The 17,326-nt window shown below is 56.7% G+C and overlaps 2 protein-coding genes and 1 non-coding gene across 10 annotated transcripts in view; all 3 read right to left on the reverse strand.

The window, feature by feature from the left end:
- The window catches only part of SDC3 (syndecan 3), a 49,702-nt gene extending 45,943 nt beyond the window's left edge, over window positions 1-3,759 (reverse strand). The window contains exon 1 of the mRNA XM_039388552.1: window positions 3,536-3,759. Coding sequence (XP_039244486.1) covers window positions 3,536-3,634 — 99 coding nt within the window. The 5' untranslated portion in view covers window positions 3,635-3,759. The remainder of the gene's footprint in view (window positions 1-3,535) is intronic.
- Window positions 3,760-9,517: 5,758 nt separating this feature from the next.
- PUM1 (pumilio RNA binding family member 1) overlaps window positions 9,518-17,326 on the reverse strand; it is an 81,908-nt gene continuing 74,099 nt past the window's right edge. For all 8 annotated transcript variants that reach the window (XM_027736746.2, XM_027736740.2, XM_027736745.2 and 5 more), the window contains exons 20-22: window positions 16,969-17,090; window positions 14,924-15,116; window positions 9,518-11,434 (exon numbers count right to left, since the gene is read on the reverse strand). In XM_027736746.2, coding sequence (XP_027592547.1) covers window positions 11,303-11,434; window positions 14,924-15,116; window positions 16,969-17,090 — 447 coding nt within the window. In that variant the 3' untranslated portion in view covers window positions 9,518-11,302. The remainder of the gene's footprint in view (window positions 11,435-14,923; window positions 15,117-16,968; window positions 17,091-17,326) is intronic.
- Window positions 13,992-14,074, reverse strand: LOC113996090. The gene has a single exon (XR_003543621.1). It is a non-coding gene; the product is annotated as a small nucleolar RNA SNORD103/SNORD85 (small nucleolar RNA).

Genomic DNA, 17,326 nt, shown 5'->3' on the forward strand with positions numbered 1-17,326 from the left:
AGGGATGTCATTCCCCAGTGACCCTCGCTGAGAGAGCCCCACAAACACACTCCAGAGCTAAAACCAAAGCACCTTCCCAACGTCCTGGAAAGCAGAGCAGGACCAGGCTGGCCCTGGAGCCATCCCAGGCACTGCTCCAGGGACAGGGACACGAGTGGCCAGGACTGTGCAGAGGTTACAGCTCGTCAACGCTCTCAGTAATTAAGGTGACGAGTTGATCCCTAAGCTGGGGCTGGGCCAGCGCTGGGGCCAAGGCAAAGCCCCCTGAGCCCACCTCGAGGGCTGGGGACCCCGGGCAGGGGGTGGCACACGGGGCTGGCTGTGCCCACCCTCCCCGGCCCCACCCACAGCCCCCATCGCTGCCTAAAGCTCCTCAGCACGGCAATTCCCGGGAGCGGAGCCGGCTGTCCTGCCCCCTGCCCTGCTCCCTCTGTCCCCAGCGCTCCCCTGGTGCCACTCAGCTCCCAGCACCCAAGGTCCTGCATGGAGGAGGAAGAAGAGGAGGAGGAAGCAGCAATTCCCCCAGCCTGTGTGGGGTCTGCAGGGTGGGGAGCAGCCAGTTCTCCGAACAGCCCAGGAAACAGCCCACTCCTGGATCCTCGGTCTGATCAGGGGTTGATCTCACCCCACCACGGGCACAGCTCCAGCCTGGCTGTGCCCTGTCCTCTCCCAAGGTGGTCTGTGTCCAGCTTCAAGGGGACGAGGCAGGAAATGGGCGTTAGGCAGGACCAGGGATGGGCAGGGTGAGCTCGTGGGCTTCCCAGCCTTGGGAATCACAGCCCAAACCAACCCCGTCCGTGACGCTACAGGAAAACCCACTGCCAGCACGGGAGTCCCACCAGGAGAGGCAGCCCCTGCCCTACAGCCTCCCACAGAGGCACACAAAGGGTTACAGGGACCAATCCCAGCGGGATCCATCCCAGCCTCCCCAAGCCCGGGGCCGAGGGATCACAGACACTCCGGGAGATCAAAGGGAAGCGCTGAGTCCCGGGAGACTCGTTACACTTTGAAACGCTCCAGCAACGCCAGGTCCCTGTGCCGAGGCTGCAGCCCTGTCCCTCTGTCCCTCTGTGCTCCCCCGGGATGGGGACAGGGAGATGCTCATCCCAGGGAGCTCCCAGGCTCGGTGCCAGCGGAGCTGGAGTCGCTCATCCGGTCTCTGCAGTGCAAACAGGGAATAAACTCTGCTCCCTGGCAGGGCCCGGGATCCGGCAGTGGGGCTGTGGCAGCAACTGCAGCAGGGTCCCCAAATCCATCCCCCATCCCATTCCTGTGGCAGTGACTGGGATGTGCCAGAGCTGTGCCAAGTCCTCGCTCCCCCGGGAAGAAGCCGAGTCTTGGTCCAACAATAACGGATGATTTAAAAGCCTCAGGAAAGGGAGAGGAGAGGCCTTGATGCCATCCAGGTGGGGGAGAGCAGCCTCCTCCACTCCCTCAGGCCCATGGTTGCATCCCAATCCCATCCTGGCACTGAACAAGCCCGTGGGCTCTGCTGCCTCAACATCCTCAGCAAACACCAACAACCGCCTGTGTCACATCCAGCAACTACAATTCCCCAAACTGGGAAGGGGAAAAGCTCATGTGGGGAGGAATGAGCACCCTCACAGCTGACCCCACACCCACCAAGGGCGCTGGAGACCCCAGCACAGCCACACTCACCTCTCACCCCCGTGGGTACCCAGTGATGGGGGGGAGCTGCCAGCAGAGTGTGGGATTCCCAGGAGCAATAGCAAAGGCAATACTGGGCTTAACAAAGTGCCCTTGGATCCAGCGGATTTGCCAGAGGTATCAGCTGAGTGTATCCTGTCCCCTCCACAGCAGCTTCCTCGGGAACACCGAAGCTGGATCTCTATTCCAGAGGGGAACTGCTGCTGCCGGGAACACCCCTTACCCAGAAATAGGGGTGCCCTCAAACCAGACCCTCAGGAGGAGGGGGACGAGCTCTGGGTTATTATAGAGCGCAGGGCCAGGCCCTGGGACTTCTTCCCCTCTCTTTAAGAGGAGGAGGAGGCAGCCTTCCTCCCCACCACGCTCTCTGGGGCTGGGGAGGTTGTGTGGAAAAAGCATCTTCTGGCTGCAGGAGGATCCTTCCTGTAGAGCATCACCCCAAAAGCAGTGCCCTGGTCCCCCAAAAATGCTCCAGCACACGGCTCAGGGCAGGGCAGGGTGCAGGCAGGGCTGGGTGCAGGCAGGGTGCAGGCAGGGCAGGGTGGCTCCCATGGAGGGTCTCCCAGCCGGAGCGTGTCGGCGGGGAGAAACAATTTTGGAAGTGCCACGAGGAAGCACAGAGCCTTTTCCTTCGGCCACATGGAACCCCCTCCTGTTCTCCGGGAAAACCAGGCGCTGCCTGCGCAGGCAGGGCTGGATCTGCCCCCACCACCCCGCCAGGGGCTGGGGATGGAGAGGGGAGGGGGAGGCAGGATGGGCAAAACCCCTCCAGCTCCTCCTGCCCCCGAGCAGCAGGAGGGGGTTTCCTCCCTCTCCCAGGGCACGGCGCGTTTTTAAGGCGTGTTTCCCTACGACCTTCAAACAGCAGCTGCCTGCAGCCACCCCCCCACGGCCCCCCACCCTGCCTGGCCCCGCCCGGGGGGTCGCACGGGAGGGGACATCCCCCGAGGGCTGCGATGGGGTCTGGGGGGGCTCTGCGGGCAGGGAGGGGCTGGCAGGGGCGGGGGTGGGCAGCGGAGCCCCTCGGGAGCTGGGTGTCCCCCCCAGCAGGGTGTGGGTCCCGGAGCCCCCCAGAGCCGGGTGTCGGTCTCCATGACCCCCCTGCACGGCGGGTGCGGGTACCAGGGCGGGTGCCGCCCCCTCCTTCCACCCTCGTGTGCCGCTGCCAGACCCCGCACGGTGCCGGTCCCCCTCTGCACGGTGCCGGTCCCCCCACGCCCCCAGCCCGGTGCCCCCCGTCCGCTGCCGATGCCCGCTCGGTCCCGATGCCGCTCCCAGCTCCCCGGTGCCAGCCCGGGCACGATGCCGGTCCCGCTCCACACCCCCTTTTCGTGCCGGTACCGATGCACACACGATGCCGGTGCCGGTCCCCGCTCAGCCCCCGCCCGGTGCCGGGGCCGTTCCCCTCCCGGCTTCACTCCCGATGCCGATTCCCGTTGCCCCCCGTGCGGTGCCGGTCGCGCCCCCTCCCTCGCTGGGTGCCGATCCCACCTCACCCCGCTCCCGGTGCCGATGCCAAGCCCCCCTCGCCCTCCGCCCGGTGCCGGTGCCGATTCCCTCGTCCGGTGCCGGTGCCCCCTCGACCCCCTCTCGGTGCCGGTGCCAATCCCACCTCATCCCTCTCCCGGAGCCAGCGCCGATCCCCTCTGACCCTCTCCCGGTGCCGGTGCCGATCCCGCTCCCATCCCGCCCCCCTCCCGCTGCGATCCCCGCTGCCCCCTCGTCCCCCGCCCCATCGGTGCCGGTGTCGATCCCGCCGCACCCCCCTCCCGGTGCCGACGCCGATCCCCCTCCGACCCCCTCCTGGTGCCGATGCCCCCTCCCGGTGCCCCCTCGCCCCCCTCCCCGCCGGTCCCCCCGCACTCACCAGCGCGGTGCGGGCGCTGAGCAGCAGCAGCAGGAGCAGGAGCGGCACCGGGAGGCTCCGCAGCCCCCGGGGCGCCGGCGGCGGCACCTCCCCGGGCATCTTCCTGCCGCAAGGACGGTGGCGGCGGCGGCGGGAGGCGGCGGGAGGCGGCGGCGGGGGCGGGGAAGGGCCTTTGTTGCCGCCGCCCGCGGGAGGCGGGCGGTGGGTGCGGGCGGTGGGTGCGGGTCCGTCTCCGCCGCCGCCGCCGCGCCGCCCCCCGGCCCGGGGAGGGGAGGGGAGGACGGGGGGGCCGCCCCCCGTGTCACCTCCCGCCCGGTGTCACCGCCCCGACACGGCCGTGGCGCGGGGGGAGCGCGGGGAGAACGGGGGGAGCATCCTGGGGGGGCCGGGGGAGGAGCGGGGGGGGGTGTGCGAGGGGTCTGGGGGAGGTCGGGGGGGTCTGGGGTAGATGGAGGGGGTCTGAGGGGCACAGGGGGGGAATGGGGCGGACTGGGGGGACCCTGGGGGAAACGGCGGAGGAGCCGGGGGGGGCTTCCGGGAGGTGTGGGGTAGATCGGGGGGGGAGTCTGGGGGGTATGTGGGGGGTCTGAAGCAGATTGGGGGATCTGGGGTACATGGAGGAGAGCACGGGAGACATATGGAGGGGACCGGGACAGACTGGGGGGACCCCGGGGTAGATGGAGGGTGTGTCTGGGGGACATATGGAGGGGTCTTGGAGAAATGGGAGGGTCTGGGGCAGATTAGGGGGATACTGGGGTAAATGGGGGAGAGCATGGGGGATATATGGAGGGGACTGGGACAGACTGGGGGGACCCGGGGGTAGATGGAGGGGGGGTCCCAGTGGTATATAGAGGGGTGTGAGGCAGATTGGGGGGGACCTGGGACAGATAGAGGGGTCTGGGGCAGATTGGGGGGACCCTGGGGTATGTACGGGGAGGGATCTGGGGCAGATGAAGGGAGCAGGGGTAGTTGGGATGCACGGGGGGAAGTAAAGCAGGGCTCTGGGGCAAACTGGGGGGGATTCAGTGGTGGACAGGAGGGTCTGTGGGGGGACCCTGGGGTAAATGAGGGGGAGCCTGGGGTACATATGAGGGGAATCTGGGGCAGATTAGGGGGACCCAGGGGTAGGTGGGATACACTGGGGTGGGTCAAAGAGGGCTCTGGGGCAAACTGGGAGGGATCCAGGGGTAGATGGGAGTGCGTGAGGGGCAGCTGGGGGTACCCAGGAGTAGATGGGAGGAGGGTGAGGGCAGGTGGGGGGGACTGGGACAGATGGGGGACCCAGTGGTGAGACCTGGGGCAGATTAAGGGGACACAGGGGTAGATGGGGGGGAGCTGAGGAAACAGAGGGACTCAGGGGCAGCTGGGGGGGCCAGGGGGAGATGGGGGGGCTCAGAGGGATATGGGGGAGGTGGAATCAGGGGGCAGGGGCAGATGGGGGGATCCTGGGACAGATGAGGCACCTCAGGGTAAATGATGGAGAGGAACCAGGGGCAGGGGGGGATCTGCCACCAGTGTGGGACCCCTCTCACTTCTGTGGGGCCCTTGGTCACCCCTGGGTGGATTTTGGGGCTGGAGCCACCCCAGGGGTACAACCCAGCAGGAGGAAAACCTCCAGGCATTGTGGAACTCATCCCAGCAGCTCACCCAGCCCCAGCACTGTGCCTCAGTTCCCCCTTTCAAAAAACTCGGGATGACAGTGGGATCAGGGGACAGGGCTGTGTCCTGGTGTGACAGTGACTTCCAGGGAGCTCCTGGGTGACCCTGGGGTGACTTTGCTCTGAGTTTGGGGGTCTGGTCACCCCGATGGGCCCTGGCAGGGGTGGCTGTGGGTGAGCTGGGAACAGATGGATGGGATGGGAACCAGACGTTTCTCACACACGTGGAATTCCTCGTTTCCCTGTGAAAGGCCTAAAAAGAGTCTCATAACCCCCCTCGTCTGCCTCCAAAATACAGCCTGGGAGGGGGCCAAGGGGGGACAGGGGGAGTTACTGGGGTGAAGGAGGGCAAATCAGCCAAATCCAATAAAAAATGGAGCTGAACCCCAGACCAGGGGTAGGGGGGACGTGGCCCTCCCACCCACCTCCTTGCCTGAGCATCCTCACCCTGCCCCTCAGATCAGAAACTCAGAGCAACGCCCTCCACAGGGGTGGGAATCATCAAGGGGGGTCTGGGGGACCCTCACCTGAGTCACTTGACTCGGTTTTAATTGCTCTGTAATTAGCAGCATCCAAATTAATTAATTTATTTTTTTTAAAGTGTATAAATAACAGCAGCGAGAAGTGAAGGGGGGGAAGGGGACAAAACCCGGGGAAAGGAAGGGATATGTCCCCGGGGTAGGGGCTGTCCCTGGGACATCGTGGGGTCCCAGAGAAGGGGGGGCACCCCCGGGGCAGTCGGGGATCCTGAGCGGGGGGGGGTCTCAGGGCAGTGGCAGTCCCGTGGCAGGGGGGTCCTGGGCAGGGGAGTGGTCCCTTGGACACTGGGGGGGGCTTGGACAAGGGGGTCCTGGGGCAGGGGGGGTCTCTGGAGCAGAGGGGGGCCCTGGGGCAATTGGGGGTCCCGGCTTGGGAGGCAGTCCCGAAGCAGGAGGTGCACAGAGCAGGGGGGGTCCCTCGGGCAATGGGGGGGTCCTGGAGCGGGGGGATCCCTGGTGCAGGAGTGAATCCTGGGCTGGGAGGGTCCTGGAGCACTGGGAGTCCCGGGGGCAGTGGGAGGTCGCAGGGCAGGGGTGGGTCCCAGGGCAGGGGGGTCGTCCCTGGGGCAATGGGGGCGTCCGGGATAGAGGGGGGGTCCTGGGGAAGGAGGTGTCTCTGGGATATGGGGGGCACCCGGGCCGGATGGGGGGTTCCAGAGGCAGTGGGGACCCAGAGACAACGAGGGTCCCGATGCGGGGGGATTCCTGGAGCGGGGGGGATACGCGGGTCAGGGGGGGTGTCCCGAGCCCGCGGGGTTCCCCGGGGGGGGTTGGGCCCTTCGGGGGCTCCTCGGGGCCGGGGCGGTCCCCGGGTCTGGAGGGGGTGTCACAGGATGGGGGGGTCCCGGGGTAGTGGGGGGGCCGAGGTAGAGGGGTCCCGGGGCAGTGGGGTCCCAGGTCAAGGTCGTTGTCCCAAGGCAGGGGGTCCCCGGGGCCGGGGGGTCCCCGAGCGGGGCCGGCAGAGCCGGGGCGGGCGCGTTGCTGGGGCTGCACCGCCCCGCCGTGGCCGCGGCCACCCCTGCAGGGGCCGGGACGGGGGTCCCGCCGTTCTCCCCCCGGGGGTGGCCCCTGGAGACTGGCGGGGGGTTTGGAGGGGACCCACGGGAGGGACTGGGGGGGGTGGGTGGCGCGGGGGCGATGCCACCGGGTCCTCGTCCCCACCGGGTCCTCGTCCCCACCGAGCTCAGTTGGGAGGATGGGACAGGGGTGTGGCGATGGACGGGGGCTGACGGGGCGGATCCTGGTTTATATGGTGGATCCCGGTTCATATGGTGGATCCCGGTTTATATGGTGGATCCCGGGCGATGGGATGGATCCTGGGTGTTCTGGTGGATCCTGGTTTATGAGATGCATCCCAGCCGGTGTGGTGCAGCCCGGGTGTCACCATGGATCCCGGCTGAAGTGGTGGAAGCCACTGGACGGGATGGATCATTGGTGATGTGGTGGATCACTGGTGATGTGGTGGATCCTGGCTGCAGTGATGGATCATTGGTGATGTGGTGGATCCTGGCTGCAGTGATGGATCATTGGTGATGTGGTGGATCCTGGCTGCAGTGATGGATCACTGGTGATGTGGTGGATCCTGGCTGCAGTGGTGGATCCTGGGAGTTTTAATGGATCCTGGGAGTTTTAATGGATCCTGGGAGTTTTAATGGGTCCTGGCTCACACGATGGCCCCTGGCTGATGTGATGTGTCCTGGCTCAGGCGATGGATCCCTTCACATCCCTTCTCCAGCACTGTTACTGCCATGTCCAGCAGTAACCAAAGCATTGAGTGACCCAGCCATGTCCTTCCCAGGCCATGTCCCCTCTGTCACCCCATCAGGGCCATGGGGGTGCCCAGACTCCCCCCCAACCATGTCTATGCTCTGGCACTGCTGTCACACCCTCCCTCCCAGGCCAGGCATGGAGCAGGAGTCCAAAGTTCTGGATGAGAGCCGATCCCATTCCAACACCTCTGCAGGAGGGAAGGGTGCCCAGGGCTGTCCCCAAACCCCCAGTGGGTCTGGAGGGAGGAACATGGACCCTGGGCAGACTCACCTGGCTCTCCAGCCTCACACCCGAGGTAAACACTCGGTGCTAAATTAGACTTTAAAAAATAAATTTATAACCCTTGGTTTCATCATATTCCTCCCCAAATCCACAGCCAGGCTGCTGCTGGCTGAGCTCTGAGACCCCCAAAAGACAGGTGCCCATGAACTTCGTGGATCAGGGGTTGATGCTGGATCACAGTTTGGCTTCAAACCTTGGGCAGAAATGGTGTCAAAGTCCAAATCAGCTCTTGCTGAATTTAACCTCAGGGCTGGGAACAGACTAATCCCAGTGTGGGGTCACAGGGTGCTGGGCCCTGCTGAGGGTGGGACCGTGGGAAGGGTCAGCACGGTGCAAACACTCCAAAATCAAACATTTCCATGCACTGAGCCAAAATAAGTAATTCCTGGTGAAATGGGAAGCTTCTTCCCCTCCATCCATTGGCCACATGTCACCCTGTTTGTACAAGTGCTCAGACTCACTGGGATTCCCCAAACAGACCCTCTGGAAAAGGGTTTTTAAGTCCAGCAGCCACCCAAGTGCAGCACAGGGACAGGGATGGTCCTGGATGCTGAAAATGGGGGAAAACTGGTGGGAAAGAAAGGCCATTTTTGGGGGTTCTGTTCACACGGGATGAAATGCAGAGCTGGAGCTTCCCCAAGACAGGGAATTAGGGGAATAAAGGATATCAGGACATCACCTGGGCAGCAGGGGATGAACCATCAGCTCTGTGAACCACCAAGCCCAGCCTGCACAGAGGGCAGGAAGGGCGGGAGGACAAAAGCAGCAAAGAAACCACGAGGAGAAGATTGGAAGTCCCAGGGAAAGGCATTCCCTGCCCCTTCCTGCAAGAGCTGCTGGGCTTGGAAAGGCCAAGGAACACTCAGGGGATGTTCACTTCCAACTTGCTGCCAGAGGAGGAGGTTGAAGGTGCTACAAGTTTGCGTGGGCTCCTCCAAATCCCAGGCCCAGAGGGAGGGTTGGACACGGTGGGAAGCAGTGATGGGTTTGTGGCTGCTCTGCTCTTGATTCTCACAGAATCTCAGACTGCTTTGGGTTGGAAGGGACCTTAAAGCCCATCCAGTGCCACCCCCTGCCATGGGCAGGGACACCTTCCACTAGCCCTTCCAACCTGGCCTTGGACACTTCCAGGGCAGCCACAGCTTCTCTGGGCAACCTGGGCCAGGGCCTCCCCACCCTCACACACAACAATTCCTTCCCAATATCCCATCTATCCCTGCCCTCTGGCACTGGGAAGCCATTCCCTGTGTCCTGTCCCTCCATCCCTTGTCCCCAGTCCCTCTCCAGCTCTCCTGGAGCCCCTTTAGGCCCTGCCAGGGGCTCTCAGCGCTCCCTGGAGCCTTCTCTTCTCCAGGGGAACCCCCCCAGCTCTCCCAGCCTGGCTCCAGAGCAGAGGGGCTCCAGCCCTGGAGCATCTCCGGGGCCTCCTCTGGACTCTCTCCAGCAGCTCCACGTCCCTGTGCTGTTGTTCCCAGGGCTGGGGCAGCTCTGCAGGGGGGTCTCCCCTGAGGGGGCAGAATCCCCCCCTCCTCTGTCGGGGATGCAGCTCCATCCACGTGCCCTGGGGAGCCTGGGCAGTGCCCAACCAGCCTCTGGGGGAAGAACCTTTGCCTGAGATCCACCCTGAGCCTGCCCTGGCACAGCTCCAGCCGTTCCCTGGGGGCTGTCCCTGCGCTCACAGAGGGATCAGAGGAATCTGCCAACTCCAATTAAACCTTTCCTTCGAGCCAAAGCCAGATTCCAAAGTTCTGTATTTTTCAAAATAAAGATCACACGTTGTTTAGAGACAATCTACACAAGAGTTACAAAAAATAGTCGCCCAGGCATAAGCATACACAGGTTTGTTAATTATACACATATGGTTACAAGTGTGCTTGCAAAAAAGTTCATTGGAAATATACACAAGGCTCTGTAAATGTACACCGTGTAGTGTTACAATTCTATATTCAAACAAGGAAAATTGACAGTATGTTACATTCACTTACAAGTAGACAAAATGCAAAATACAGTTCATCTTCTGTACAAAAAGGGGAGGTGATTCACACTTTACAAGGTGAAAAGGGACTCTGATTGTAAGGAAAACTGGGGGGGGGGGCTGTACTTTTGCACTTTTTTGTTTCTTACTGTCACAAAATAAGCAAAACATTACTTTGTAAGAGTCAAAAAAACACTATTTGGAACTGAATCAGTTTTGTAGAACATTTAGAAAGGATCGCTACCGTTCAACTAGGTGACAAATAAAACCAAGCATTTATTTTTCTTTCTTTTTTTTTTAAACATTAACTAGGCTGTATAAAGAGAACATTTCCTTCAAAAGAAAAAATTTACTTCTGGTTGAAATTACAATTTACAATATACAACACTATATGCTACGACCATAAAAGGTGTGAATATACACTGAAATGCACAGGTTTTGCTAATTCTTTTTTTTTTTGTTTTCTTACCAAAAAACAGGTTTTTATGTCGATTCAAACTTCTCCACATTTACATTACAGAGGTTTACAAATGTACAATTGTACAGTCAGAAGTATGTTCCACTACTAGGGTACATTATAGATACAGATCAGACATCAAAACAAGAAAATACTACAAATTTTTATATATGTAAAGTCTACACCAAGTATACACTATATATTTATAGAAGCAAGACCAAAGCCGAGTTGGATTTTTGTTTTTTTTTGTGTTTTCTTTTTTTTCCTCATGCTAAATAATCAAATTTTGTGTCTCTCCAGGTGAACAGACCAGAGGAGGCAGTAAACAGGTACCCCCACCCCCCACTTTTAAAACCTCTGGGTGTTTTCTCCCCCAAAACGCCAGCTAAGCTCCCTCCTTCAGCATGTTTATACTCACCAATAAAATAAAAACATCGGAAAGAAAGCAATTAAAAAGTTTTAAAAACTGAATTTTCTTTCTTGGTTTGTGTGTGTTTTGTTTTCTTTTTTTAAAACCCAAGCTTTAAGTTGAATTTTTGTTCTTTTTAGTTATTTATAAACAGCGTTAAATGAGTCGGGTCGTTGAACTGAAATTCAAACTTCTGGCTGATTTTTGCCTAAAAGGAAAAAAAAAATTAAAACCAAAGAAGTGTTTGTAAAATGTTTTGTCTGTGAGGCAGATGAATTAAAAAGGGTTTGTTTGTTTGGTTTTTTTCCCCGTTTGTTTTCTTTCAAACCAACCACCCTGAAAGTTTCCACATTTGGAATATAGATACAACAGTGAAAAAAAAAAAAAAAAAAACTGTGGCCTTCCATGTACATCTGAGACCTATGTACAAGTATTCTATACACCAGTAAAACAGCAGGGCAATTAGTTAATTAAAAAAAATAATTAGTACATGTTATGCATAATAAAATTAAAGAAATTTACAAAGGCTTTGCTTTTCTTTGTTGGTTTTTTTTTTTTTTTTTTTTTTTTAAGTTTGTTTTTTTTTTTTAGCAACCGTCGAGGTGGATCTTTAGTGTGAGTTGGGGTGTTGGTGGTTGCTGGTTGTGGGGGCCGGGGGTGGCTCTGCTGGGGCCCCCTCAGATGATGCCGTTGGGGGGGCCACAGATGGGCCCCAGGTCCACCCCGTTCTTCATGTAGTACTTCTCCAGCTTGGCCAGGATGTGTTTGCCGTAGGTGTATTTGCGCAGGGTCGCGATGTGGGGCCGGATCTGGGAGGGCAAAAAGCACAAAAAAAAGTGGGATTTAGGAACCTGTGTCACGTGAGGGCCGTCCATGGAGAGCTCCGGGTCCTGCCAGAGCAGCAAAAACACCTGAGGTGTCACAGAATTAGAGAATATCCAGAGTTGGAACCCCCAGGGATCATCCCTCCAACTCCTGGCCCTGCACAGACACCCCAACAATCCCACCCTGTCCCTCAGAGTGTTGTCCAAACCCTCCTGCAGCTCTGGCAGCCTTGGGGCTGTGCCCACTGCCCTGGGGAGCCTGGGCAGTGCCCAACCAGCCTCTGGGGGAAGAACCTTGGCCTGAGATCCACCCTGAGCCTGCCCTGACACAGCTCCCTCAGGTCCTGTCACTGGATATCAAAGCACCCTTTGCTGTCATCACACAGTTCCTGGGAATTGAGGGAATCATCCAGAACCCACGGGTGGGATTTTTCACCTGGTCGAGCAGGTGGCAGCACGGATTTAAATGTAGTGGTTTCCCACTGAAGGAGGGTTAGAGGGGATACTGGGGAGAAATCCTTCCCTGGGAGGGTGGGCAGGCCCTGGCACAGGCTGCCCAGAGAAGCTGTGGCTGCCCCTGGATCCCTGGAAGTGTCCAAGGCCAGGTTGGAGCCACCTGGGCTGGTGGAAGGTGTCCCTGCCCATGGAGGGGGTGGGACTGGATGGGCTCTGAGGTCCCTCCCAACCCAAACCATTCCAGGATTTCATTATTCTGACTTTCTGCTCTCCAAATGGGAGCTGCAGCCGGGATGAGGGAATAGCCAGGCCTGATGGACAGCAATTCCCTGCTCCATAGGTGGACAGATCCCCACCCCTGACCATCACTCTCCCATGGGAAACTCATCCCAAACTTATCCTCTGTCAGCAGCTCAGCCTCCAGCCCTTTAAATTCCTGTTCCACCTCCAGGACCCACCTCCCAACACCCATCAATCCATGCCTTGGCTCCCCACACCCCATTCCCAAGGTCTGGTGGCTGTGCTGAGGAAAAAGAGCAGTGAAGCCCCCCAGTCCAACAATCCCTTCTTTGTTCACCTTCGTTCCCGAGACTTTCTTTTTCTTTACTGACGGAACCGTTAAAGTTACTTCCCAATTCTATTTTTTTCCAACAAATTGCCCTCTTTAACCCCACACAAAGTGCTGTTTGTACAACACCTACATTCCCAATCCATAGCAATTCCCACAGTGCACAAGCTCCACTTTCCCAGACTTTCCTTCAGCCTGATATCACAGCTCGAATCTTCATATTCACTCAGCCCTATTTAGCTGTCAACCCAGTGCTATTTTTGACAGCCCCACTGATAATCTAATTTGCATTTGATTCAAAAGACTTTGCTTGACAGGAAAAAGAAAGTAACATCAGTAATGATAATTTGTATATTTTTTGAACACACAGCTCTCTATTACAGATTAGCAGAGCTACAGGCCCTTCTGCTGCAGTCAAATTGGGTGTATCCCTTGCCAGACATCCTCATTTAATTATCTTCAGCATTTCTTCTGGACTAAACCAGATTTTAGTCTAAAAGAACTACTCTGAGTGATTCCTAAATGTAAGAATTAACCTCCATGAAGATTATTTCAGCTGTTTATGTTGATTAATCTACTGAACAACTGCCTCGTGGAAGTGAAACCAGCTCACTCAACACTAATTCCCACTATTTATAGAAAATCCACTTGGTCTGTTTTACTTGAGGATTCTTAAATATAGTAAGAAAAATTCTTCGTTAGGATTTCAATAACTGACACTATTCACAGTTCCTCTTAAAAATAAATCAATGAACGGGGGGTTTTCCAAGTCAGTGTCAGACAGGATTTCATTTCTATTAAGAGCTCTGGATGGAACTGGGGTTTTTCATCAAGGGACACAGCCCAAAACTTGTCCCTGAAGAAAATAACCTCAGTTCTACCACCCAATTAAAGCCTCTTGTTTTCCATTCATTGCAATTACAAAGCCCTGCAAATGTGACCTTTCACAGCAGGGAAAAATGAAGACATTCCCTGATTTCAGAGCTCCCTGCCCTTGGGACAACAGGCAAACAGCCCTTGGGGCAGGACTGGCAGAAAGGGAGATTTCATTCCAAAGTGGCTTCATTTTTGACAAATATGAAGTTTTGGGATGGTTCTGCATTCAAACATTGCAGTATAACGCTAAACCATACGAGTTTTGGACATCAGGAGGAACTTCCTCATGGAGAGGGTGGCCAGGCACTGGAAGGGGCTGCCCAGGGAGGTTTGGAGCCCCCACCCCTGGAGGTGTCCCAGGAAGGCCTGGCTGTGGCACTCAGTGCTCTGGGCTGGGGGACAAGGTGGGCACTGGGCACAGGGGGGATCCATGGGCTGGGAGGGCTTTTCCAACCTCAAGGACTCCGGGATTCTGTCAAGTTTCCCATCTAAACTCATTTCCAAGTGACCAGCAGAGGATGTGGTTGGTGGGGTGGGCTCGCGGGGGCAGCGGCGCGGTGTCGCCCCACAGCCCTCCCGAAGGGACACTGGCACAGGCAGGGCTGGCAGCCCACAGGGCCGGGGCCAGCGGGTCTGGGCAGCTCTGGCTCAGCCCCACAGAGCGCTAGAACTGCTCTCCTCAGCCACAGCTGCTCAGAGAGGGCAAGAGTGTCGTCATTGCCAGAGCCCGGGACCCGCCAGGGCCCCGACACCAGTGCTGGGGGGCTGAGCAGGGTGTGCTGCCAGGGCAGGGCTGGGGCAGAGGGGCACAGGGCTGCTGGGGGCAGCCAGCTGGATGTAAGGCCAAATGGCTTCTTGTTACCTCTCCAGAAAGCTGGAGGGGGACTTTGGACAATGGACTTTGGACAGAACAAAGAGGAATGGCTTCACACTGAGGGCAGGGTTAGCTGGGATGTTGGGGAGAAATTTTTCCATCAGCACCCAACATCTGAAGGACGTGGAGCTGCTGGAGAGAGTCCAGAAGAGGCCACAGAGATACTCCAGGGCTGGAGCCCCTCTGCTCTGGAGCCAGGCTGGGAGTGTTCACCTGGAGAAGAGAAGGCTCCAGGGAGCCCTAAGAGCCCTTTCCAGGGCCTAAAGGGGCTCCAGGAGAGCTGGAAAGGGACTGGGGACAAGGGATGGAGGGACAGGACACAGGGAATGGTTTCCCACTGCCAGAGGACCAGGATAGATGGGATATTGGGAAGGAATTGCTGGTTGTGAGGGTGGTGAGGCCCTGGCACAGGTTGCCCAGAGAAGCTGTGGCTGTCCCTGGATCCCTGAAGTGTCCAAGGCCAGGATGGAGCAATCTGGGATAGCGGAAGGTGTCCCTGCCCATGGCAGGGGGTGGGAATGAGATGTGTTTTCCAACCTGTTCTATAACCTTCACATTCCAGCTGCTGCTGAAATACCCAACTCAACCCCCTCTGGCATCAGGCAGCTCATCCCAAACCAATCCTCAGCCTCCTTCTCTCTCCTCACCCACCGCGCCAGCGACAGCTTTGCCTCCTCATCAACCCCCGGCACCCGCTCACCTTGTGCATGACAATCTTCCTCTGGGCTGGCTCTGCCACATCGATCATCTTCTGCACCACGTAGTTGGCATATTGATCCTTCATCATGGTGTATAAGGCACTGTGGGGGCCGTCGTTCATGGTGCACACCTCGTCGATCAGCATGGCCCGCTCCGTGCGCGACGCGTGCGTCACACACTTCTCCACCACGTTACTGCAACGACACAGGGGCACAGCCCGTGAGCCAGGAACTGCCCTGGCCTGCCCAGCCAACCCCAAGGAGATCTCTCACGCTGCCAGTGCAGGTGCCATCTCTTATGCTGTCCCTCATTTGGGACACGTGGAGGTGGTGGGGGAGTTCAGTGATGTGAAACGAGAGAGCAGAGCTTGGGATCCGAGAGGGAATTTGGGAAATGGACCAGTTCAGGGTTTATTTCACCCCAATTTGTGCGACTTCTACAATGATCAGTGTCTGTTCTCAAAGTGTGTCCATCAGAGAGTCACAGAATCACAGGATATTCTGAGCTGGAAAGGACCCACAAGGATCATCAAGTCCAGCTCTTAAGGGAATGGCCCATCGAGTCCATTCTTCTCCACCATAACGACACAACAAGGAGAATCCAGGGCTGTCCAGCCAAACCCAGGGAGATCTCTCAAGCTGCCAGCAAGGGCAGGTCATTTGGGACAGAGGAAGGTGCTGGTAGAGTTCAGTGAGGTGAAACAGGAGAGCGGAACTTGGAATCTGTGAGGGAATTCGGGAAATGCCCCAGTTCAGGTTCTGTTTCACCCAAATTTGTGCAGTTCTACAACAATGCTGTATGAGATCAGTGCCTGTTCTCACAGCTTGTCCATCAGAGAACCACAGACTATTCTGAAGGGACCCACAAGGATCAGAGTCCAGCTCTGAAGTACATGGGCACACGGGGATCAAACTCACAGCCTCGGTGTGTTTTTACCATCAGGCTCTAGAAGGAGTTATTTTGTTTGCTTTTCTCTGTACTGGGACACAATGGGAAGGGAGATCCAAGGTTAGAACAACAGGGAAGTGCTTATTCAGGAATGAAAAATCTCAGCAAAGGCAGAGAATTTCCAGAATTCCTGAATATATTAATGACTCTCTCTGCTCTCCGGAGAGCCAAGTTAAGTAGGATACATGAAAGGGGACCAAGGCATGTGCTGGTCTCATCTTCCACATCCCTGCCTGACTCACAGAACCATCAGTGGTTTGCTCAGCTCAGGGGACATCCCACACTAATTAATGCTCCATCTGGAAAAAAGGAGTTGAGGAAAAAAGAGCAAGGCAAGTCAGGGAGGAAGAACCTGAAATAACAACGTGAAGACCACGCTCTCCTAAATCTCATTAATGTTACACCTCCCTCGTGTCCCCAAGTACTGAAGCACTATTTTACTCATCACAGAAAGGGGGAATACTGAGCCTTTGAAGAGCTCAGCCTTCATGTTCAGTGGCTGGAAGCACATCCAGCAGGAATTTACACAGGTGGGAAGTGTTGCTTTGTCCTCGCAGCCACAAAGGCACCTGGATTTTGCTTTACCCACATGCAGCTCTGCAGCACTTGGAGTCAAAACTGGGAATGCTGAGAGGGAATCCCTGTGCACACCTCAAAAGGGACTGCAAGGCTCAGCACGTCAAAGTGCTGGGAAATGATGCTGTGAACACAAATTCTTCTGTGAAAAGCGGGATGAAAAAGAATTGTTGTGACACTGATTTCTCAAACTCCCTTCACAGTGTTCCGGGGCAGTGGAACGCTCTGAGGGCATGGTATTATCAAGGGACAGTGACCACTTAAAATCCACCAAAATAAAACACACAGGAACTCCTGGCCAAGTTCAGGAGCTTGGATCAGAGCTACTCTTCCACATTTACATCCTCCTTCATTGCTCCAAGACTTACCTCGCTGATGCACCCGAGGTTGTAACAGTTAATAAATAACATTTTTTTATTAAGCAAAAAGTTCTTTTCACCTATTTCACCTCCCTACAACCCACCCCTAACTCTTGTGTCCACGCTCCCAGAGGGCTGGAGGCTTTAAGGAAGGAATTCATACCTAGCAAATTTATGTTGACTCAACACGAGCACGTTGCCTCTAATTTCTGCTACAATCTTGCTCTTATCCTCAGGCCGACCATGTTCTAGCACATGCTGGATAACATAGTTCCCATACTGATCCTGTTTGAGAGACAGCAGAAGTGTGTGACAAAAGGTGGACAGGAACCATTCACAGCAAACCAGTTCCCAATGTGCAATCAGAGTTACAGACTTCAACTGAAAACTAATTGAAATATCTACTGTGCAAATCATCTCAATACTTTCTGCTCCCACAAAAACGTGCATTCCAAATTCTAAATCCATTCTAGAGTGAAAAATGCTGCATTTCTGTAGCAAATGTATCGATTGTAAAACTC

This window comes from Pipra filicauda, unplaced genomic scaffold (genome assembly GCF_003945595.2).
Source record: "Pipra filicauda isolate LSUMZ 115617 unplaced genomic scaffold, ASM394559v2 scaffold664_size391380_pilon, whole genome shotgun sequence".
Taxonomy (NCBI): Eukaryota; Metazoa; Chordata; class Aves; order Passeriformes; family Pipridae; genus Pipra; species Pipra filicauda.